General features: G+C 38.4%; 1 protein-coding gene across 1 annotated transcript in view; it reads right to left on the reverse strand.

Moving 5' to 3' along the window:
* LOC126279075 (serine/threonine-protein phosphatase CPPED1-like) overlaps positions 1–25,697 on the reverse strand; it is a 124,792-nt gene that overhangs the window by 37,902 nt on the left and 61,193 nt on the right. Inside the window, exons 3-4 of the mRNA XM_049979533.1 lie at positions 15,323–15,532; positions 10,186–10,324 (exon numbers count right to left, since the gene is read on the reverse strand). Of these exons, the coding sequence (XP_049835490.1) occupies positions 10,186–10,324; positions 15,323–15,532 (349 nt within the window). The remainder of the gene's footprint in view (positions 1–10,185; positions 10,325–15,322; positions 15,533–25,697) is intronic.

A 25,697-nucleotide genomic window follows, 5' to 3' on the forward strand; every position in this document is an offset into this window, starting at 1 on the left:
AATGGACATTTAAGTGACATACTATTATGGTGCCCCACATATTATTTATTAATGGATCACTTTTTTTTCTAAATTTTAATTTTTTGCAAAAAATTGTGATGTGCATTACAAGCACAGTAATTTTTCAAAAATGTATATCACTTCTGGACAACAGTTCTGCAAAGGCATATTAATATTATAATGAGAACACTTTCTGCAATTTTTTTCCATTGATACTGAATTGTGATGAATGAATGTAAGCAAAACTCAATGGTTGATGTCTAACAGCAATATTGTGTAATTTTAGTGGAATTTTTAGGGAAGTAAAGTTAGTAACTGCTTTGTTACGGTGCATATGTATGTAGAGATGGGAGAGCTGTTATCAGGGTATTGAGCACATCCAAATAATCATTAAAAAACTGCACCAAGTCAATGATTAAATCTGATCAGTCTATGATTAATAAATTATCCCACTGAAGTTTTTATTACTGAACTGTAATTTATCATGCCTACCTACAGCTAAGTTAGTCTTTTAACAGTGTGTCAAGAACCTACATTGCAATGATAGGAAATGCAAGTGGTTTGTGTATGCAGAACTATATTAGCAAAGAGAGAGAACTTTCGATGAAGATGTAAATGGGGAACCGTACCAATGAAGACATCTACATGATCATGATGCTATGTATGACAGCAGAGAACCACTCATTATTATGGCTTCCCATTACAACCTGTTATCTCAAGAAGAAGAGGATTACGTAAAAACGGACAATTATGACAGCACAGACAAAATCCTTTCACCGAGCTTTATCAAAGCTGTAGAGAGATTAGGAAACTTTTCATTGCTGTTGAGCAGTGCAGTAGACCAGTATACATTTGTCTGGCATGAAGAACTTCAAGATATGAAATAAACAATTAAGGCCCGTCCACAAACAACAATCTGCCTGTGCTCATCACATCTGTGCAGACAGGTTCTGTTCTGATGGCCGCGAGTGTAGAAGTGTGTAACTCTAATACGAGAAAAAGTTACAGTTATGTGCTAAAAAAGGGAGTTTGCGAGGATCGTAATGTCGAAATAACAAATTTAAGAGAATGAGTTTCAGGTCTACAATTCTTAGTCAACACTTTAAGAAGCGAAATCACCACACTCAAGAAAGAAAATTGGGAACTACGCTCGAAGAACAAATCAAGCCAAGTGGCACCTGACAAAAGGCACAAATCGTCCGTATGGACAGAAGTTAAACACAAAGGTAGGGCTTTAGCTGGGGGAAAAAAAAACAAAAAAAAAAAAAAAAAAAACACAACGGACTTTGCAACAGCAGTTACATTTACAGATAGAAGCAAATACGGTGCTCTGCAGTCCAGTAACAGTGTTAAAGACAGTGTAAATGATCCAGACCATTCAAAAGACAATGCACTGAAAACGAATAATCCTCTGGGAAAAATGTTGATAAACGGGGAACAACAGGTAAAAAGAACAGTGTGCTTTTTCTAACAGACACCCATGGCAGGAATTTATCAAGTATGTTTCGAAAAAAATATCGACACTTGGCAGTGACCAGTGTTGTTAAACCTGGAGCCAGAACTAAACACATTATAGACCTTTGCATTCAAACAAAATCCACGCAAGAAAATGACTTTGTCGTATACATAACGGGATCAAATGATGTTGCAAAAAATGAAGCAGATGTCTGCGTAAAAGTGCTTCAGAACTTTCTCGAAAAAAATAAATCAAGGAATACAGTAATTTCTACAGTGCCTCATAGGCACGATCTAATCTATAGTTCGTGCGTTAATAAATAAATTCGAAGAACAAATATTAAAATAAAGAAACTGTGCTCTGAATACGCAAATTGTGCTGTGGTCAATATAAGTAAACTGCAGCATAACCTTCACATCAGACATGGGCACCACCTAAACTATGAAGGGAAAAAGTTTGTGTGTGAATGTGTCAATGAAATAATTAAAGAAAGACTCACACGGAATAAAACAGTCTACGAAAGTAGCGGTTTGAGTAATACCTGGAATGTACGTCATTTTTTAGTATAAAAGTCTGTGAATCGGCCAGTAATAAACCTCCTGAACTTGAACTTGGTGCGAAAAGCGACATTCGAATGAGAGAGTGTTCACAGACAATAAACAATAAAGATAAATCTGTTACTGTGATGAAAATGAACATTTACTGCATTAGGAACAAAGTATTACAATTAAAACATTATTGCAGTATTGAAAACGTTGATGTTTTTTGTATCTCAGAACATTGGCTGACATAAGATCAAGTACAATATTTTGTTCCTCAAGGGTATGCTGTTGGAGACATTATGTGTAGAAGTGAAAGAAAGAATGGAGGTGCCCTAATATTTGTTGAAGATAGTATAATGTTTACTGAAATAGATGTTAGCTCTTACTGTGCAGAATTAGATGGAGAATTTAGCTGTATAAGACTAAACATAGAGAATACTATAATTGTTAGCTTATATAGATCACCAGGAGGTGATGTAAATACATTTTTCAAAAGATTTGAGCTGCTTATGAGGAAAATACTAAAATCTAACATAAAACTAATTATCTGTGGCGATTTCAACATTGAAATGGCCAACAGTGATGAACATGTTACTAGAACGTTTTTTAATATCTTAAGCTCACTAAATTTACAATGTACAAATTGCACACCAACACAGAATAAGGCGTGCTTAGATAATATTATAGTAAATTTTTCTAGAGATATGTATGACGTCAGACTTGCCAGTGGAGCCCTAGCTGATCATGAACCATTGATTTTAACATTCTCCTGTGATCGGTTGCCTAAATCAGACAAATCAGTCAGAATCAAGTCTAATGCCACATGGGTAAGAGGGCAGAAAGATGAATATATTAATTTATTTATTGACAGAATATCTTATGTTAACTGGGACTTTGTATACAACACACAACCTGAGAAGGGTGCTGGTGAAATGGTTTTAAACAATTTCCTGGAAATACTCATAGAGTTATGGTACTCCTGCTCACCATTAATCAAAAGTAGCCCTAAGCATAAACTGAAAAACAAACAGCTAAAATGGTATACAGATGAGCTAGCTCTCATTAGGGAGGAGATGCTCAGACTGTACAGAATGTATAAAAATTCTTGTAAACAAGGACCTGAGCTAGATAATACTTCTTATAGAGCTTCTCTAAAATGTAAAAAAAATCTATAAAGACAAACTGTCCTTGGCCAAAAAATAAGCATGTGAACATTACATTGAAAGTGCTCTCAACAAATGTGAAGCGGCATGGTATATCATCAACCAATATAATTCACACACCCATACACAAGATGCAATGCTGGCCCAGAAGAAGTAAATAATTACTTCCTAACCTCAGTGAGCGTGCTGAAAAACAAAATCAAGCAAAATGGTACTTGTGCACTAGATCATCTTGGTGCTGTGCCCCATAGGACGTATACTTTTCACTGGAATGTTGTCACCCCAGAGGATATTGTAAAAGCTGTGGCAAGATTCACCAACACCAAAAGTATGGACTGTTATTGGTTTTCTAACTATGTAATGAAAAAAATAATACACCTTATCTGTCAACCTCTTTCTTTCATTTTTAATATGTGTTTAGAATCTGGAGTCTTCCCAGATGCACTCAAAACTGCTAAACTGATACCAGTCTTTAAAAAGGGAGATAAGCATCTGCCCCAAAACTATCGACCAGTTTCTATTGTCTCAGTTTTCTCTAAAGTTTTTGAATATGTAATGTACAGTCAACTAAATAACTGTTTTGATAGCATGATCTCCTCTCCAACAGACAGTTTGCATATCAACATGGTAAAAGTACCACTACTGCTGTCACTGAAGTTGTTAACCAGGTGTTAACTGCATTCGAAAATAAGTATCTAGTATCAGCCGTACTTTGTGATCTTAGCAAAGCCTTAGAGTGCATATCATCTAACACCCTAATTGCAAAACTGGAATTTTATGGCATATACAAACCATCTTTGGATGTAATTGAATCATACTTAAGTAACAGGAGACAGTTTGTATCAATTAAAAATAAATGCTCCTCACTGAAGGAAATTCAGACTGGAGTGCCTCAGGGCTCGGTCCTAGGTCCTTTTCTGTTCATCATTGCAATTAATGACTTACCTTACCATGTAAGAGCAAATTCAATTGTGTGTTATGCAGATAATACAACATTGCTCAATACATACCATGACGCAACAGAACTGCATCAGGCAACACAGGAAAAACTAGAACTAGTAATGGATTGGTTTTCTTCTAATGACCTAATGTGTAATCCTGATAAAACACAAGAACTAATTCTGGGTTTAACTACAGCTTTTGAAAGCAAATCAATAAAATTGTTAGGATTCCACATTGATTCAAAATTAAACTGGGAGGAACACATTACCCATATCTGCAAGAGAATGGCAAGAGTGTGTTATCTCATCTGGAGATGTCACTGATGAGTATCTAAAGGTGATATATTTTGGCTTCTTTCATTCACATATTTCCTACGGCATATTGTTATGGGGACATTCTTGCTTTGTCAGTGAAATTCTGAAAATTCAAAAAAAAAAAAAAAAAAAAAAAAAAAAAGTAATCAGAATAATGAGCAAAGTTAAGCCCAAGGAACACTGCCACCCCCTCTTCATCAAGCACATGATATTAACTGTTGTGAATCTATACATCTACACAGCACTGCTTTATGTCAAAAGCAACTTAAATGAGTTCGAGACCAGAGAGAACATACATCACCACAAACCAGAGACAAAGTGGACTTCGACACGCCAAGACACAGACTCACAAAGATTATAAACTCACACAAAATAATGAGTTTAAAACTCTTCAATACACTTCTAGCATCTGCCTGGTCACTGACCAGTAATATTTTCAAACATAAGGTTTATGACTGGTTACTCAAACACCCATGTTTAAGATAACAGAATATTTTGAAATAATCATTGACATTAGTATATTATAAGAATATTCCTAAAACAAAAGGAATTAAATTGTAAAAACTTTACTGTAAAGTTATTGTTAATTGTATATTTAATGTTCAGACCTATTCCTCTGTAAGTGGTCAATGGTGAATAAACTGAATACTGAATTGCAAGTGGACAGGAGATTTTTTGCAGATATCAGATGTGCGAAAACCTGGAAATTGGATTTGGAGATTTGGGTAAAATTGCTCAACTCTATGGGCACAAACCACATCTGCACACACAAATTGTAGGAAGTGGGCAGGAGATCACTGCAAATCTGGTATGCAAATTGTGTTTGGGTCACCTGTTTGTTTAGTCTAATGTTTCTCATCTGTTGCGCACAATAAACTTTAAAATGGCAGACATACACCAGTGCTCTAAGAGAGTTCACTGCTGAATTTATTAAAATTTGTAAGAGCCAAGGAGTACAGCGATTGATATAAGAAGGCAGCTGCTTAAAATTCTTGAATAAAGAAAAAATGAGCAGTTCTCCCTGTGCCAATTGGGGAAACAGTAATAAATAAACAAAAATCATTGTGGACTGTTTACTGCAAAGAGCTAAGCAAAGGAACAAAATCCTTATGTAAAGTGTGGTTCATATTAGAGATGAACTATAGAATTCACTACCACAATGCTAGAGTAATACCTCGCAGATAAACCTTCAATCTGTTCAAAATTTTCCTTATTGCAGCACAACAAAGTTTCCTGGAACTAACAGGATATTTTAGAAAGATTGTCTCAAATTACTCTATATAACTGCCACACCTCTGAGTGATTTTCTGAGGAATAATCAGGAATATAAGTTTTAGAAAAAGCAGAGGTGAACATTCAAACTGAACTACATACATGTAAGAAAACAAAGCAGTGGAACTGTGTTATTAGAAAATCTCCACACGATGACAAGTTCCACATAGTCTCTTACATGAGGAGAAAACACAATCTCAAGACAAGAAATGCAGTAGTTATGAGCTTGAAGCCTTGGCTATTGTTAATGCTTTAATGAAATTAGGAATAAATTTTAATATTGTAACAGTCTGTTCTGCATTGCAAAAGAACATGGATAAGAAACACCTATCGCTAAGAACAGTAAGATGGGCTTTAGTCCCAGAAAGTATTCCTACACCACTAAACACCTATCTGGTTCTCAGATGAAACATACAGGTGCTGTAAAACACTGGGTAAATCAACTGCATGCTTTTGCTGACAGTTTAATAGCTAGAATGAGGAAGGTCCAAGAGTAGAGAAGCAGTATGGTTTCACGGCAATAAAGATCCTTCTCAGAGAATGACCTTATGAAAACTTTTTAATGCGATATGGAAGTCTTTCCACGTTTATTTGTTTATTTATTTATTTATTCATGCAAAAAATCTTTCCCGATTGAAAGAACAAACACAAAACAAAACAGTAACACAACAAACTAAAAATACAATATTCTTTCAGTAGATACATAAATTTTAGCCGTATCTACAAAAGAGCTTGCACTGTTTGCAGTAGCTGCACTGTCTTGTTTCAAATCCCTTGTAGCTCAAATGTTCTAAAAATTCTGCTGCTGAATAGAACCAGTAATCTATATGAATGTCCTTAGGGTTTTACAAAACAGTGTGAGTGATGATATTATTTTTACCTTACGTGGAAGACTACTGTAAATTTACAAACCAATGTTTACTGTGGAAGTTTTAATTTCTGTCTAACATACTTACATCATGTTGCACTGCTTACATAGTTCTGTTCTGGTTTAGGAAAATGACTGAACTGAGTGTACCCCAGAATACAATTCCATACAGTAGTATGCTACAGAACTGAGCAAAGTAGGCACTTCGGTCAGTGTTAAAACCTGCTTTAACAGATAGGAATTTTAGACTGTAACATATTTTATTCAGTGTTTCAGTTATTTTGTTTGTATGTGTATGCCATCTGAAGTTATTTTGATTCCATACGCCTAAAACATTGTTTCCAAAGAACATGAAATTTTGTTGGAATTCATTTTCACCTTTTAAACAGAAATTTAGGAATGTTGTTTTTGGTGTTTATTGGTAGTTTATTCCCCTCAAAGCATCTTTTTAGCTATGCTGTAGATTTATTTACAGATGCTTGTAGCTGATTTGGGGTGTTTCCTGTAATTAGGATGATTGTGTCACCTGCAAGCAAAGTATTTGTATTTGATTCAATGTTTAGGTCCAAATCATTTATGTGCAGGAGAAAGATGATTGGAGCAAAAATCTATCCCCGAGGTTTTCTTTTAGTTCATGTTTTATTGGTATTTTCTGTTTCCTGTTGTCAAGTACGATGTGAACCATTTTAGTGCAGTGCCTCTAATGCCATATACTTTGAGCTCATCCAACATTATGTTTGTCAAACGCCTTACTTAAGTCTAAAAAGAATGCCAGTGGTACTTTGTTTATTGTCCATTGTTTGCAAAGTATTGTGTATAAAACCATAGATTCAATGACGGAAAATAGACTTATCTGTTCCACACACTCTGCAATGTGAAATCATCAAATTTGCACATAAGAAAGGACTTAAACAAAGTCAAGAGGATGTAAAAAAACTTTTTAAATAGCAGTTTTGACTGACAATTGTGTAAATGTTTAATTTTGAGTAAGAAATCAGGAAAGAAGGAAGGTTTCATTCACCTCTTATTCAAAGAAAGAAGGTCATTATATACACTATCTCATCAAAAGTATCTGGACACCCCTATGTAATGCAGAACTGACCACTAGATGTCAAGAGAGGTGGATAAAACCAGGCATGGTGCATTTCGTGGTCAGTAGAGAAACCTGAACAGCAAGTCTTGGGATGTAACCTGAGTAACAAACCCATCAGGGGCATTTCAACCGTTCAAAAGCTGTCCAGGTCAAAGGTTGGTGACATGATTATGAAGTGGAAATTCAAAGGAGCACTCACAGTTAATGTAAGACTTGGCAGACAAGGACTGTCCAGCATCGCACAGGTCGGTTGTGAAAAATCACGTTAAATTAGTGAGTTCCAAAATTCTACCAACAGTTCAGATAACACACTGACTGTACATTGGGAGTAAAAAAAGAGGTACAAAGGTCAAGCTGTTCCTCATAAGCCACACTATTCTATAGCGGTGCTTGAGATTGTGTAAAGAGCAATGCCACTAGATGGTGGATGACTGAAAATAAGTTTTAGAGTGATGAATCACACTATGATCTGAGGTAATCTGATGGAAGGGTTTGGGTTTAATGTCTGGAGAATATTACCTGCCGTCACGTGTGGTGTCAATATTGAAGTAAGGAGGAGATGGTGTTACAGTATTGATGTGTTTTTCAATATTAGGGTGCAGCATTCTTATTGCACTTGAGAAAACACTGAATGCAGAAGGATGTGAACACATTTTACAGCATTGTGTACTATGTACAGTAGAAAAACAGATCATATATGATGAATGATTGAAAATGAACACAGTCATGAAGTAGCTTCAATGAGACAATGGTTTGTGGACAACAAGATTTCTCAAATAGACTAGCCTGCCCAAAGTCCCAACTCAAAGCCAATGAAACATCTTTGAGATGTTTCAGAATGTCAGCTTCATTCCATACCTCAGCTTGCAACATCATCTCGTTTTGGATCTTGAGAATGAATGGGCTGCCATTCCTCCACAGACATTCAGACTCCTCACTGAAAGTGTCCCCAGCAGAGTTCAAGCTGTGATAAAAACAAAGGACAGACGTACTCCATATTTAATTCCACCAATAGGTGTCTAGAAACTTTTGATCAGAAGAACACTTATCACAAAGATTTCATTGGATCCCTTTAATCAACTCACAAATGATACGACCACATAGTAAATAGCACTGTTGCATTTAACACGTTTACCTGGTGGTATCGTGTAAAGACAACAAAATCAGCAGAAGCAGTTAGTAAGTTGGGGTAACAGTAAACTAATTTTAGAAATTCAGTCCAAGTAATTACCAATAGACAGACTTGCTTTAATTTTCATGAATTTGAGGAGTACTGCAGGACAGAAAAAAGTGAAAATATTTTAATAACAAAGGACTCCATAGAGCCAATGGAAAGATTGAGAGGATCAACTCTATTCCAGCCACAATCATCACTATGCTTGGTACTGACAACCCTACCAAGTGGCATAAAGTAGTACCAGTCAACATACCGCAGAAGTGTTCTGAAAACATCATTTCAACTTTTGATAGCAGTTAAGATACGCACAAAGACTGATATCACATCATGAAATTGTTAGAAGAAGATATTATTAATTCAACTGAAGAAAGACGCAGTAAAATGATGGAAGATCTAAATGACAATTCAGAAAAAAACCTGCTAGCTTGGAGTGATCTTCTAATGATAAATTACCACAAAGTAGACCAAAATTAAGGCTTAAGGTCCCCACTGATTCACAAAAGTCAAAACTAATGATATAGATGACATGTGCATAGAAGGGTTCCGGGACTACAACAATATGTGCTGGATTTATGCATCTCTGGACAAATGGCTACTCATCACAGAAAGAGAATATCTGAGTTGCATTTAACTGGTCTTTTGTTGCATTGTCCTGTCCATTGCTAGAGTTTGTAATGATGAAAGAAAGAAAATGTTAATATGTAAGTCATGTTTTGTATTTTAATGCACTGCAGTTATTAATGCATTTAATTTTTACTTTTATAAGGATTGCTTCTGGGATGGTGTTGTTTGTTTTCATATGAAGCATGCATGTGCTGCAGCCATCTGAAGTTCATCTGTTATGGCTCACAAAGCTGGTCACTATTATGCCTGCCAAGGAATGTAAGAAGATTCACTTCAAGATGCCACACAGCAGCTGCTCCTTGCATCTTAATAACGGCTTCCTTCATGTTTCATTTATTTAAGTTTTTACGGGAAAGGTATGTTCACCTCTTAGTTAGCTGCACTTAGTGAAATGTAATATTGGTAAAGGAAAATACAAATTTATATCAGCAAAAATAATGTTGACTGAATTTTACATCACAATGATAAAAAATTAATAATTTTTTCGAGTTTGCAGCCATTTTATAGAAACTGTCACTGCACCTGCAATCTGAAGAAAAAATGTTGAGAGAAACAATACAAAACAACCCCATGGTATACCTTCAATAACTCTGATTAAGTGTCATGATATAACTGCAGCTTGTGGTTGCTTCACATTGCATAATCTTGTTTTCAGCGAATGGAAATAAAATTAGACCTTTTTTCCATTAAATGAAACATAGCCATTAGAATTCATGTGATGACATAACACTCACATTTTCATTGTTTCTTTTGTAGGATGGTCACCAACATCATGATTTCCACAAACACAAACCATAGGTATTTCAGGGTTCAGCTTGCTGAATATTCTTTTGAAGGTTGCAATTTGCCTTTTGTATACATCAGGATCACCACCTACATAAATTAATTGCATGAAAACCATAACAACATCAAATATAAATAAGTTAGCCAGATACAAAAACTGCAAATATGAATACACACAAATATAAAATTAGCATACTTGTCAAAATATAAGTATTTAACAATGTATGCAAATGTGTAATATTAATTTCTGTTAACATAGATTATTTATTATGTTCCTTTCTTGTAAATGAATACAACTTTCTGGATGGTACTCTTACTTAAATAAATATCACTTTTAATTAGAAGACATATTCAGTCACAAAAATCGACATTATTATTTTAACAGTTCTCGTCATTTTTTCTTTTCTCCCACTGTGAACACCTATTACTGTTTCTTCATATCTACTGGCTCTGAAGGCAAAAGTTAAACTACATAATCTCACCTGCATTGTCCTTTCCACTCCCCCCCCCCCCCCCCCCCCCCCCCGTCCTTTCCTCTCCCCAGCCCCCCTCGACACAGCCTCCCGATGCTGCACCTAGCACACCATCATCATCTCCCCACCAAATCCCATGCATACTGCTGCAGGCAGCAATACAGCATTTTTCTCCGCCCTTTCTTCCCTGCTATCCTTTCTCTCTCCATGCCCCACATCTCCTCTGCACCTGCCATTAACCCAATGCGGCCATGGCTGCTACTCACTGCAGTTCGATCTCAGTACCCAGAGACAACAGAGGTGATTTTGTGTGTGTGTGTGTGTGTGTGTGTGTGTGTGTGTGTGTGTGTGTGTGTGTGTGTGTGTGTGTTTCTAAATATGAAGAAAGACATTTTCCTACAGCTTAGTCTGCTTCCCACTCTAGTTTTAAATGTGCCTGTCTCATGCTCAGTGCTTTCTTATGCGGTACACAGGCTGTATTATGTAAAGGATAGATTGCTGCTCACCAAAGAGGAAAAACAGAGTCGCAGACAGGCACCATGAAAAAGACTGCTGTATATTTCAGTTTTTGGCCAAAAGGCCTTCTTCTGGAATAGAAAACACACACAGAGTCACACAGGTTAAAGTGTACAGCCGTTCTTTTTGTTGTGCCTGTGTTTGATGTAACATCTTCTTTATATGGTAATTAGCAATCTATCTGTTTCATAATATTATTATTATAATTATTATTAATACAATTCCATTCTGGACTCTCCAATGTTTGATACATAGTCTATTCAGTCATGAATGCAGATACTGTCAGTTTAATAAATTTATTTAATATAAACTAAATTTTTAGCTGTAAATTCTTACACAGACATCTTGTGACAACCAGTCTGCTCAATGGGAGAGGTAATGAAGCTCTGTGATCAAATTTCTATCATAACCCTTTTCAAATGTGCACAACTTCTGTTTTCTAATTCAGTGTCTGTTTTGCATTAATCTATAATCCCCAGATGAGATCATCTGGAAATACAATACACTTGACATAGTAAAAAAATAGGATCAAGAAGAAAATGTCTTTCTGGTACACAGATCGCACTGATATCAATGATTTTAGTAGTTATATTGTTGCATGAAAATCATTCACAAGTGTCAACTTTAATTCCAGAAGAGTTTTGTTTACACAATGTGTTGTGTGTTTCATTCAAATGGATTCAACAGAATACTGTGCCACAGTAAAATTCTGTTTTGGGAAGATTATCACAAATATAAGCTCATACAAGGTTCTTTCATTTTCACCTGATAAGAAATGGGTAAATAGAGTCAAAAATGGCTATACTTCTCTTAAAATTAATTCATGTATAGAACATATCAAAACTGAAACCATAAAGGAAAACACCTGAAAAATGCACTACACAACACAGTATTGGACAACTGGCAATAAACAATGGCTGAAACAGCTTATGATGAAGGCATATCAAAAGAAAGCAAGTGATATATTTTACACAAAGAATAACTATGAGAAATATTAATGAAAAATCTGTGGCTCATTTGTTGAACGACGAGCAACAGAAAGTGTGAAACTGAATTTCTCAGCAATGTTCAGATAGTTTTGAAATAAACATTTTGGAAACAAACTGATTTTGTTCAGCAATTTCTTGCTGCGAGTAAGGCAATGGGTTCACCACTACACACCAGGGGGGGGGGGGGGGGGGGGGGGGGGGGGGGAGGAAGAAAGATTAGACTTTAATGTCACTTTGATTTCATTGCCATTAAAGACTTACCCTAAAGGAAAAAATCACATGTGTTTTTTACAGGAAACAATCTTGACATCTGCAATTTAGGGAAATCATGGAAAGCCAAAAACTGAGAGCCCGTACTGGGATTTGAACCAATGTACTCCCAAATGCCAGTGAAATGTATTAACCAATATACCCCTTTGCTTGGTCCCAGGAATGAAACAACAATAAAGCAATGAAGGGAAGCTAGTGGCTGGTGGCCTTGCACCGAAAGGAGCAAAGTCATCGTTATCAGCTAGAAATTTTGTGTTAGTACTTTACAAGATGCAGAAAGATTCTTCTTACTGAATACACTGCAGACGGTAAAGTAATATGTTACAGATACTACGTAAGTCTCTGGAACAAATGTGATGAAAAGAAAAAGAACATGGGAATACACTGAAATGTCATCAGGACAATGCACCTATCCACAATAGTATCATAGTAATGGTAAAACTTAGAAACTAAGTATGAATTATTAGGTATGAAGTACCCGCCTCTGCAGCTGAGTGGTCAACATGGCTGAGGACCATGCGAGGGGCCCAGGTTAGACTCCCTGCTGGGTCAGAGATTTTCTCCGCTTGCAGATTGTGAGTTGTCCAGTTCATCATTGATATTCAAGTCACCAAAGACTTGCACCAGGTAGCCAAACTCTCCAAAACGGAACTCCTGGTCAAAATATTCCATATACAGATTTGATTTCGAGTATGAAGAATGAATTACCACAACATCCACCCTTGAGTCAAGATGTGGGATCTTTTTATCTCGATTCATTCTCACAAGTGAAGAAATTTGTTGATACAAAAAGTTTTGGGCCCAATGAACAGGTTCTAACAGCTGTAGGTAAGCATTCTGCAGACTTCCCATAATCACATTTTAAGACAGAATCTGCTCACCAGAAAAAACTGTTGGTCATAGTGTACTGATCTAATGTACCTCCATTTTTAAATAAAAATAATCATTTACTTCCAGGCAGACACATTTTCTGCTTTCTCACATAAAAAAATTTTTTTTTCTGTTTCTGGAGGTCTGTTTTCAACCATTCTTATCATCAGAACATCTTATGTAACACTCCATGTAGTCGTTTCATTTTCTAGGAGTATAAACTACGGCCAGCTTACTTGCTTTCTCAGTCAACATTCTATCTTTTCTTGTAATATATTGGCTAGCAAACCTTATCTTATTCTCCTTCTCTAACATATGTAGGTCAAGATTCTTTCCAAGTAATTCAAGGTAAGCCTATAAGTTCTCCATTTTCTCATCATTATTAAATATCAGACCATTTTTTTATCTATCTAATCAAGCAATAATTTCGACTTGTTCCTATTTCTTATAATTACCAATTACCAGGTCATCTAGTGCCACTAACTAGTCTCAGGTTAAATTTGTAAGAAGCTGCTGTGGAGCATTGAGTTAGCTATTGATGGCTGGTAAGCAAAGTGTGGTGATGTTTACGTTATAGCAAAATGCGTGCAGAAGGATTGCAAGATAAGCTAGCCGTGCTCTGCAAAGCCAGCACTGTGCAGCAGTAATAGCCAAAGTGGGCAGGACGGTGTCACCACACCAGGGCTAGAACTATGTTACAAGCTAGGTGACTGAGAGCCGGGCGACAGTGCAACAAATGCTCTATGGATATAACTCTGAATTTTGAGACAGATGCATTTGGAGCCCAGTAGTACTGTCACAACACCAGGATGATGCTAGACGACCAGACGACTGGGCTCCGCCACTTGCAGTCGTGGGTTCAAGTTCAGGAGAGGGCAGCAGCCTGTCACACTAAGCAAACCCTGAGGGTTTGGTGCTGCAGCACAGCAGGCCTGCCATTTACACCACTTGCTGCCAGATGTCTGCCAGGAGGTAACAGGTCATGCACCAGGCACAGCAGTCATCCCTCATCACTGTGGAAAACGCGAGCCACATCTGGGCACAGGTGTTCAACATCAGAGGAGTGACAGGACAAGTAGTAAGCCGCTGTCACGAGCCTCAGACAACTGACAGACCACTGGCTCACTTTCTAGAGCCAACATGTGTATCATCGGGTGCCATCAAAAGTACCGTTCATCTGGGGTGAGGGCCAACTGCCTGCTTACCATCATTGGACTGCCATGTCAGCATGGGGATGCCTGACTCTCACTGACTATGAACAAATGCAATTAAAAGCAGTAAAGTGTCTTCTCAGCAACCGGTCTGTCACTGGGCCCCACCAACCCACCACTAAGTCCCACCCTCGGCCAGACGGGCCCTATAGCAATAAGAAAACATGAACTTATTTTTACTGTCTCCAACAATACCATTTGTTGAATCTCTTTTGTCATTGCCCAAAAAAAGAATTTACTTTATTTTAACTCCATTTCCATTTTAAAAGCAACCTTATTCTTACTGGTGTGTCCACATGTCTTACCATGTTCTTTTTAACACTGTGCTAACTTTACAGCTAATTAAAATAATATTTTTTTAAATTTCTTTCTTTATGTCCACGCATGTCATCCAGTGAACCATGGGAATGCAGGCTTTCTCAGCGAATCTTGATGATAAAATCTTCTCGGGTTGACAGCTGAGTCAATATGTTGCTCTCCGGCGATGTTTCAGCAAGTTTCTTACTTGCCATCTTCTTTGCCTGAAGATGGCAAGTAAGAAATTTTCTGAAACCTCGCCAGAGAATAACACATTGACTTGGCTGTCAACCTGAGAAGATTTTATGGTACAGTTCACAGTTTTTCTTTTATTTTTTTATTTTTCTTATTAATACTTCCTTCTCTTACAATAGTTGTGAATACCCTGCATATACAGATAGAAAACCAAACTCAAGAAACAAGAAATAAATTCCTGTTTATCAAAAAATACTTAAAACATACCTGGCACAGCATCACATAAATCTCCACACATAACAACAAATTTTGGCTTAGGTGTCAGACTATTGATTTTTTTTACTGATTTTTCAGCTAATTCAATTTCTTTCTCCCAACCTGGATTTGTTAGTTTCAAAATGTAATGATCAATCAGCCCAAACTGAATATCAGCAGCCTGAATGAAATAGTATGGTCCTTTCCAAGTCTTCTCACCATCTGAAATGAAAATTATATCTGATGAATTCCAAATTTAACACATTAGAAAGAAGAAGATGATGATGATGAAATTCTAGGCAAAGGGATAAGTCAACTAATATATTAACAAACGCAAAACAACTCTTCAAAATTTAACCTAAACATTATGTAAATAATAACTACACTAGTTAATATTATTTGTGCTTATGCCAGCTAAACATAAGCAAGTAAAGTGAAAGAAAAGACACAATTTTGAGAAAAAATGGTGCAATTGCATTAAATAGCTGATGTTTATCTTCAGTTGGTATCTTAATATTTACTTGATTACACTGGTATCTTCTTAAGAAAATATTTATCCATACCTGCAAGGTGTTCCAAAATTCATGTTACACACTTGTATAGGCTGTAGGAGGGACTTAGTAGATTAAGTTTTACATACAAACCCACGCCTGGAAATGGTTAGTTTCCAAGTTACAAGGAATTAAGATGTACAGATTTCCCTCCTATTTATTGTGATATTACAACAGCTGCCAAAGGTGTTAAATCTGTGGATCTTGGTGGCCAAGCATGCTCACCTTGATCGAGCCACCTGTCGCTGTACACTACATTCAGATGGTTTTGGATGTGAACTGAAAAATATACTGCCGCACCATAATTCTGTAACCACAATTCAAAATGAATGTCCAATGGCTCAAGTTTCAAAAAACTCTGCCAGCACTTGTTGCAGGAATGTCAAGTACTTGGCACCCTTTATGGGGGGAGGAAGGATGTATGGCCCAATCACACAGTCATCGCAGATACCTGCACAGACATTGATGCTGAAGGTGTGCTGAAATCTTTACGTGCACGTGACTTTTGGGTTTTTCTAATCACAAACGTGGCTATTTCAATCATTCAAAACACCTTCCCTGTTGAAATGCACTTCATCAATAAACAAAATTTGCCTTGGAAACTGAGGAAAATCCACACAATGGTGTAAAAACAAAGTACAGAAATTAAAACATGGCACAAAATCCACCTGGAGCATAGTGTGTACCTTCTGAGGGTAATATAGGTAGAGCTGCTGTTCATGCAGAACATGACAGAAAGATGAGTGAGACACATCCAAGTGACATGAAATGGCTCTAGTACTCATCAACGAGTTCTCTTCAACTTGATGAAGCACTTCCACTTCCAATAAAACAGTGCAGTGTGTTCTTGGAGCACCACAATTTTTGCTCCATTACTTGGGAATTTCCTACTTTCCTGCAGCCTTTGTCTACTCTGACAAACATGGGATGAGATGGAATCACATGATTTGGAAAGTACTTGTGGTACAGACAATGAGCTTTTCTTCTTTTATGGTGAGGGGTACCAAAGTACCATTGTACTCTGCAAATGTGTACTCGGGCACCCTGTTACTGCAGTACTAGTCACCATAAGGTCAACTGATGCATCATCAGGAAGCATGAAAACAAGGCAGATGGAAAGAGAGGATACCACTTGACACTGTGTCAACGTATCATTCATGAACGTGGTTAGCCTGTCATAACAGGCAAACTGCATAAAAAATAATGGGTTCATACATAAAACTTGATCTACTAAGCCCCTCTACAACTTCTAGAAGTATGTAACATGAATTGTGAAACATGCTGTACATCAACTTAGGCCTGTTTACAGTACACTATTGCTTACCATGCAATTCTGCAATGAGCACTGTTACTTGCCATGCCAGTCCTTGAATCTAAATAAGAACACAGTTTGTAGGAATAACAAATGATGGACTTATGTTTTTAACTTTTGTTTGAACTGGTAAGGATTACCAATTTCCTGCACTGTGTCAGATGGGAGCTTGTTGACTAGCTTTGCACTAAAGTATGTAACTTCCCTCTGAAGTGTAACAAGGAAACAAAGTCTACAAGAAAATTATTTCTTCTTGTATTACCATTGTGCCAACCAAAATTCATCTATATCTACCTCTACTAGATTCTTCTAAGCCAGTGTATGGTGTGCAGCAGAGGGTGACCTATCCCATTAAGTCATTTCCTTTCCTGCTCTACCCACAAACAGAGCTAGGGAAAAATAACTGTTTGTGTGTCTCCATACGAGCTCTAATATCTCTAATCTTACCTTCCCAGTCCTTACGCAAAGTGTATGTTGGCAGCAGTAGAATCGTTCTGCAGTCAGTGTCAAATGCCAGTTCTATAAATTTTCTCAATAGTGTTCCTCGAAAAGAACATTGCATTCTCTCCTGTGATTCCAATTTTAATTCCCAAGGCATCTCCATACTAATTGCATGTTGTTTCCCATCTCTGAGTTACTTCAGTGTCTTCCTTTAATCCAATATGCACAGTACTCAACAATGTGTTGCACTAGTTTCCTATAAACAGTCTAATTTACAAATTAACCACACTTCCCTAAAATTTTCCCAATAAAATGAAGTTGACTATTTAGCTTCCCTGCTACAATCCTCACATGCTCAATCTACTTGATATGGCTTTGCAATGTTGCGCCTAGATATTTAATCAACACTACTGCATCAGGCAGCACACTACTAATACAGTATCCTAATATTACAGATTTGTTTTTCATTTGCATTAACTAACATTTTCTACATTTAGAGATAGCTGCCATTCATCACACTAACTAGAAATTTTGTTTACCTCATCCTGTATCCTCCTACAGTCACCTTCCCATACACCACAGCATCATCACCAAAAAGACATTGGCTGTCTGCTGGATCATTTATGTATACAGCAAAATAACAGTGGTCCCATCATACTGGGCACTCCTGACGATTCCACTGAAACTTATATTTATGACCAGTGACAAAAACCATTAAGGAGTAAATGTGCTGAGAATTTTGTATAAGAATTGCAAAATCCTTAAAGGAGACTCTGCAACATGTGTGGTTATCTACTGTACACAACAATATTACTGCTCACTTTTACCACATAAATACTTTATTTACAAAATCAAACAGTGGAAACTACAGACTGGACTATCAAGAATGAAAGGAAAAGAAAGAGTGCTACTTACCGTAAAGATGGCACGTTCAGTTGCAGACAGGCACAATTAAAAGACACTTACACAGTACCTTTCGGCCTCAGCCTTCATACATACATACCTACATTAATCCTTGTTCTATAGATCATGAATGCGACCATTCGTAATAATGAAGAAAGAGAAAAACACACACACAATTGTCATCTGTGGCAGCTTGCACCACAATGCAACTGTATGGCAAAGCGTGCAGAGACTAGACTGCTAACAGGCAAAGTGTCGGGAGGCTGTTGAACAGGGAAGTGGGGAAGGGTGTCGGGGACAGAATGAAAAAGGTAAGGTGCATTGGCAGAGAGTGGCACACAAAGGCCGTGAGAGGCAAGAATAGGGAGGAAGTGGCAGGACAGAGAGGTTGTAAACTGTGGGGGAGAAGGTGTGGGGACAGTATGTTACCATAGGTTGAGGCCGAGATAATTTCAGGAGCAGAGAATTTATTGTAAGGATAACTCCCATCTGTGCAGTTCACAAAAGCTGGTAGTGGAGGAGAGGATCCAGATGGCACAGGTAGTGAACTACTTTGTTTTTGGCCACAGTTTGGCAGTGGCCATTCATCCTCGTGGACTGCTGATTGGTAAAGAGTTGTACAATGATTGCTGCAGAGGTGGTATACGCATGACTGCTTTCACAAGTGGCCCGGTCTCTGATGGGGCAGCATAAGCCTGTGAAAGGACTGTAAAAAGAAGTAGTGGGTGGATGAATTGGGCAGGTCTTATACTGGGTCTTCCATAAGGAAATGATTCTTGTGGCAAGGGGTTAGGACTGGGAGTGGCATGGGGTTGGATTAGAATGTTGTGGAGGTTGAGTAAATGACGAAACATCACTTTAAGGTGGGTGGGAAGGATCTGGGGTAGCATGTCCCTCATACCTGCATATGATGATAGGTAATAATAGCCCTGGCAAAGGATGTTGTTCACTTTTTCCGATCCAAGGTAGTGCTGAGTGATGAAGGGGGCATTCCTATGTGACTGGTTCTTGCAGGGGTGGGAGGATTTGGGGTGTGAGAGGAAATGGTCTGGAGAATAGTGCCAGTCTGTGAAGCTCTTGGTTAGACCCTCAGCATACTGGGCAAATGAGTTCTTCTCGCTGCAGATACATTGTCCCCAGGTGACCAGGTTGTATGGGAGGGGTTTTTTCATTTGGAAGGGACGGTGGCGGTCGATATGCAGGTACTGTTGGTGGTTGGTGGGTTTGATGTAGACAGAGGTATGGATGGAGGAAGGTTGAGGAAGACCATGCGAAGCAGATGGGAGAGAAGGTATTGAGGCTGTGAAGGAACAAAGATAGGGAGTCTTGGCCCTGAGTCCAGATCATGAAGATATCATCAATGCACCTGAACCAGACTAGGGGTTTAGTGTTTTGGGAGGCTAGGAAGGTCTCCTCTAGATGGTCCATAAATAGTTCAGCATAGGAAGGTGCATGGGGATGCCAATGGTCGTATAGTGGATTTATTTGTGTACCTTCCCTTGAAAGGAGAAGTAGTTGTGAGTTAGGATAAAAGTGAACAATGAAAAATCCAGGATGGAATGTAACAATGTTATGAGAAGGAAAGTTGCTACTCACCATATAGCAGAGATGCCGAGTCATAGATAGGCACAACAAAAAGACTTTCACAATTGTAGCTTTCAGCCATTAAGGCCTTTGTCAACAAAACACACACACACGTAAATGCAACTTATACACACGACTGCAGTCTCAGACAACTGAAACCACACTGACAGTGTGGTTTCAGTTGCCTGAGACTGCAGTCGTATGTGTGAGTTGTGTTTGCATGAGTGTGTGTGTGTGTGTGTGTGTGTGTGATGTGGGCGTGCACACACGTGCGCATTTGTGTGTCTATAGTCGACAAAAGCTTTAATGGACGAAAGCTACAATTGTCTTTTTGTTGTGCCTATCTGCGACTCAGCATCTCCACTATATGGTGAGTAGCAACTTTCCTTCTCATAATATTGTTATGGTAAAATTGGTAAGATGTGCGAGGAAGTGTGGAGTTTGGAGAATATTGGGAAAGGTAGTGACCAATAACAGTATCACCATGGGCACAAGGGATGTTGGTGTATAGAGATGTGGAGAAAACAAGTGATGAGTAAGGACTGGATTGATTTGGGGGAAGAGACCAAACAGCGAGGTCATCGGTCTCATTGGATTAGGGAAGGATGGTGTAAGAAGTCGGCCGTGCCCTGTCAGAGGAACCATCCCGGCATTTGCCTGAAGTGATGTAGGGAAGTCACGGCAAACCTAAATCAGAATGGCCGGACGTGGGATTGAACCGTCATTCTCCCAAATGCGAGTCCAGTGTGCTAACCACTGCACCAACTCACTCGGTGACGAGTAAGGATCCAGGAGGTAATGGGGTGAGGATGGTGGAGAGACAGTAAATGTAGTGGTTGCTATCATTGATGTCAGAGGCTAGATTATGGGCAATTAGATGGAGGTCTTAGTCAAGGAGGGCCGAAATTCTTTCAGTGGGGGGGGAGGGGGGGGGGGGACGACAATATGCAGACACAGTGGGGCATCCAGGATTGTTGATTTTGGGGAGCATGTAGAAGGTAGGGTGTCACAGGAGTGAGGAGAAAAATGGATTCAGGGGAGAAGTTCTGGGAAGGGCTTTAAGCATGGACTGGAGGTTACGTTGTACTTCTGGGATGGGTTCACTCTGGCAAAGTCAAGGTGGAGGAGTCAGATAATTGGCATAGTCCTTCTGCAAGGTAGTCACTGAAATTCATAAAAGTAGTGGTGGAACCTTTGTCTGCAGGTGGGATGAGTAGATCAGAATTAGTTTTGAGGGTGTCTAGACTGATACAGGTTCATTGATGATATCTTCATGTTTTGGACTCAGGGCCAAGACATATATCTTTATTCCTTCACAACCTCAAAACCTTCTCTGCCATCTGCTTCTGTAAAGTTTGGAAGGTAGGAGACGAGATACTGGCAGAAGTAAAGCTGTGAGGACCGGGTGTGAGTCGTGCTTCGGTAGCTCAGATGGTAGAGCACTTGCCTGCAAAGGCTTAGGTCTCGAATTTGAGTCTCAGTCGGGCATACAGATTTAATCTGCCAGGAAGTTTCATATCAGTGCATACTCTGCTGCAGAGTGAAAATCTCATTCTGGAAACATTAGCCAGGCTGTGGCTAAGCCATGTCTCAGCAGTATCCTTTCTTTCAGGAGTGCTAGTTCTGCAAGTTTCGCAGGAGAACTTCTGTAAAGTTTGGAAGGTAGGAGATGAGATACTGGCAGAAGTAAAGCTATGAGGACGGGGTGGGCGTGAGTCGTGCTTCAGTAGCTCGGATGGTAGAGCACTTGCCCGCGAAAGGCAAAGGTCCTGAGTTCGAGTCTCGGTCAGGCACACAGTTTTAATCTGCCAGGAACTTTCATATCAGCACATATTCCGCTGCAGAGTGAAAATCTCATTCAGGATATGCAATATGTTCCATGTTCAGGATATGCAATATGTTTCATTTAAAACTCAATTATAAAAACTGAAGAACTGGAACAAAAATAAATGTATGTACATCAGATGACAGAAAAATTACAATGTAAAACTTCTGTTTCTCTATAACTGCACCTTAAAATCTTAAAAAGTGAAAGACAGCATGTCAGTAACTGAATTCATACAGGAGAAAAACAAGTAAATTTATTACTTCAGAAGATATGTTTGTGGCAAACATAACAGTTTAACATGGAAAGCAAAATCCAATACTTCCTTTGAAATTCATTTATAAATTTTAAAAATGTATGATTTCACCTAGTGGCATATTGAAGGGACAACAACCAAGTAATAATGAACTGTACACCATTCTGAACAAACACTATGTTTGCAAGTACTTTCTTATGTTTAAGAGACAACTTAACTTATGTAAGAGCAAAATTGACAACAAGAGTCTGAATTTTCAAGTAATATAATATATATGAAATGTGAAATCATCAAAACAGACTTTCTTTACACACTTCTGGCACCTAGTTTTTTTTTTTTTTTCCGCAAGAAAGAAAGCTTGGCTACATTATACTGTCTCATCAAAGGTATCCAGACACCTATTGGTAGAGATTAATAACGGGTGCCTTTATCTACATCCATACTCCGCAAGCCACCCTACGGTGTGTGGCGGAGGGTACCTTGAGTACCTCTATTGGTTCTCCCTTCTATTCCAGTCTCGTATCGTTCATGGAAAGGATTGTCGGTATGCTTCTGTGTGGTCTCTAATCTCTCTGATTTTATCCTTATGGTCTCTTCGCAAGATATACATAGGAGGGAGCAATATACTGCTTGACTCTTCGGTGAAGGTATGTTCTCGAAACTCCAACAAAAGCCCATACCAAGCTACTGAGCATCTCTCCTGCAGAGTCTTCCACTGGAGTTTATCTATCATCTCTGTAACACTTTCACGATTACTAAATGATCCTGTAACGAAGCGCGCTGCTCTCTGTCGGATCTTCTCTCTCTCTCTTCTATCAATCCCATCTGGTACAGATCCCACACTACTGAGCAGTATTCAAGCAATGGGCGAACAACCGTACTGTAACCTACTTCCTTTGTTTTCGGATTGCATTTCCTTATGATTCGTCCAATGAATCTCAATCTGACATCTGCTTTACCAACGATCATCTTTATATGACCGTTCCATTTTAAATCACTCCTAAAGCGTACTCCTAGATAATTTATGGAATTAACTGCTTCCAGTTGCTGATCTGTTATATTGTAGCTAAATGATAAGGGATCTATCTTTCTAAGTATTCGCAGCACATTACAGTTGTCTACATTGAGATTCAACTGCCATTCCCTACACCATGTGTCAATTCGCTGCAGATGCTCCTGCATTTCAGTACAATTTTCCAATGTTACTACCTTTCGATATACCACAGCATCATTTGCAAAAACCCTCAGTGAACTTCCGATGTCATCCACAAGGTCATTTATTTATATTGTGAATAGCAACGGTCCTATGACACTCCCCTGCGGCAACCTGAAATCCCTCTTACTTCGGAAGACTTCTCTCCATTGAGAATGACATGTTGCGTTCTGTTATCTAGGAACTCTTCAATCCAATCAACTTGAACTCTGTTGTGGACACTTTCAATGAGATGTATGAATATCTGTGGAGAAATGGCGGTCCATTCATCCTCAAGAGCCAAAACCAGAGAAGATAGTGATGTTGGGTACTGAGGTACAAAGGGATGTCAACTTTGAGGGATGTCAACTTTCAAACTCATCCCAAAGATGTTCCATTGGGCTCAAGTAAGGATTCTGGGGAGGCCAGTCCATTTGAGGAATGCTATTGTCCACAAACCCTTACTTCACAGATGCTGATTGGGTGCACTGTAATGCTGATACAAACTGCCATCGTCTCTGAACTCTTCCTCTACTGTGCACAGTACACAATACTGTGAAAGGTCTTCACATCATCCTGCATTTAGCGTTTTCTCAAGTACAGTAAGGGCACCAGACCATAACCTTGAAAAACACTTTCATACTGTAACACCACCTCCTCCTTACGTATCGGCAGTAATGTGATGGCATGTAATGTTCTCCAGGCATTCGCCACTCCCAAACACTTCCACTGAATTTCCACATGGCAAAACATAACTCAGTACTCTAAACCAGTCATCTCCTGTCACTCATTGTCCAGCAGTGCTTTTTACACCACCTTAAGTGTTGCTTCGCAATGACTACAGAAATTTATGGCTTATAAGGAGTTGCTCAACCATTGAACCCCTATATTTTTAACTCCCAACGCACAGTCATTGTGTTGGCTGGAATGCTGGTAGCACTTTGAAAAACTCATAACTGATTCCTTTTGCTGATTCGTGAGACTTTTCGACAATGACCCTCTGCAATGCCCAACTGTCCCTGTTCAATCAGTACCTGAGGTCTGCCAGGTATTGGTTTATCTTTGATTGTTCCTTCACATTTCCACTTCACAATCACACCACCAACAGTTGACTTGGACAGCTTTAAATGGATTGAAATGCCACTTGCAGATTTGTTACTATGGTTAAATCTATAGCTAGTCCTTGTTTGAAGTACCTGAGCTCTCCTGACTTATCCATTCTGCTGTTACTGCTTTTTTACTGACAACACAATACCCCCAGTCTCCTTTTATACTGGCAGGTCAACATCTCTTGCCATATCATCTAGTGATCTAAAAATAAACCCTGTATTACACAAGGAATAAAGATATCATGTGAGACAAAAAGGAGGCGATATCTACTATCTAGGAACAGCTCTGATGCTTGCATCGTCTTGCACTACAAAGAATATTGCAAAATATTGAAGAATGTAATCCAGAAACCTAAGCAGCCTTTATTGTGGAAAAAAAACAGGCAACAAAATAAAAACTGTATGGGATATAGAGAAGATAGACAGTTGGGCCAAGAGGAAGAGGAGCAGATAACTCTAAAAATAAATGAGACATTGGTAAGCAGTGCATGTAGTGTTGCAAACCGCTTAAGCAAGTCCTTTTTCTGTTACTGGCAGCTTGGGGTTACCAGGTTCAGTAAACAGTGCAATGGACCATCTGAAACCAGTGTTTACAAATAAATAGAAATGACTCATGTTTCCCAAAGAAGTAGCATCCATCATAAAATCCTTAAAATCTAAGTATTCTGGTGGTTATGATAACATATCAATTAAGTTAATCAAAGAGTACTCATGCGAGTTATTTGTGTAATCAATCTCTTATCAGTGAAACATTTACAGACTGGCTAAAATATACAGAAGTTAAGTCTCTTTGGAAGAAGGGGGATAAAGAGACACCATCAAACTATCGGCCAATTTTAGTTTTGCTTGCTTTTTCAACAATATTTGGAAAGATTGTGTTCAAGCATCTCCTTAAGCATCTGACTGCAAATAATATATTGTCCAAGTCACAGCTTGGGTTCCTTAAGGGTTCCAATATAGAGAAAGCAATATACACATACAGTGAGAATGCATTTAATTCATTAGATAACAAATTAGACGTTGCTGGCATTTTCTGTGACTTGTCAAAAGCCTTTGACCACATGAATCACAGCATTCTGTTAAGTAAATTAGAATATTACAGTGTCACCAGGAGTGCTGATGCAAAATTGTTTGAGACTTATCTAACAGGAAACAAAGAGTATTGCAAAATACCTGTGCAGTAAGCAACCAGTCTTTATTTGATTGGGAATACG

The sequence above is a fragment of the Schistocerca gregaria genome, chromosome 6 (assembly GCF_023897955.1).
Source record: "Schistocerca gregaria isolate iqSchGreg1 chromosome 6, iqSchGreg1.2, whole genome shotgun sequence".
In the NCBI taxonomy this organism is placed as follows: domain Eukaryota; kingdom Metazoa; phylum Arthropoda; class Insecta; order Orthoptera; family Acrididae; genus Schistocerca; species Schistocerca gregaria.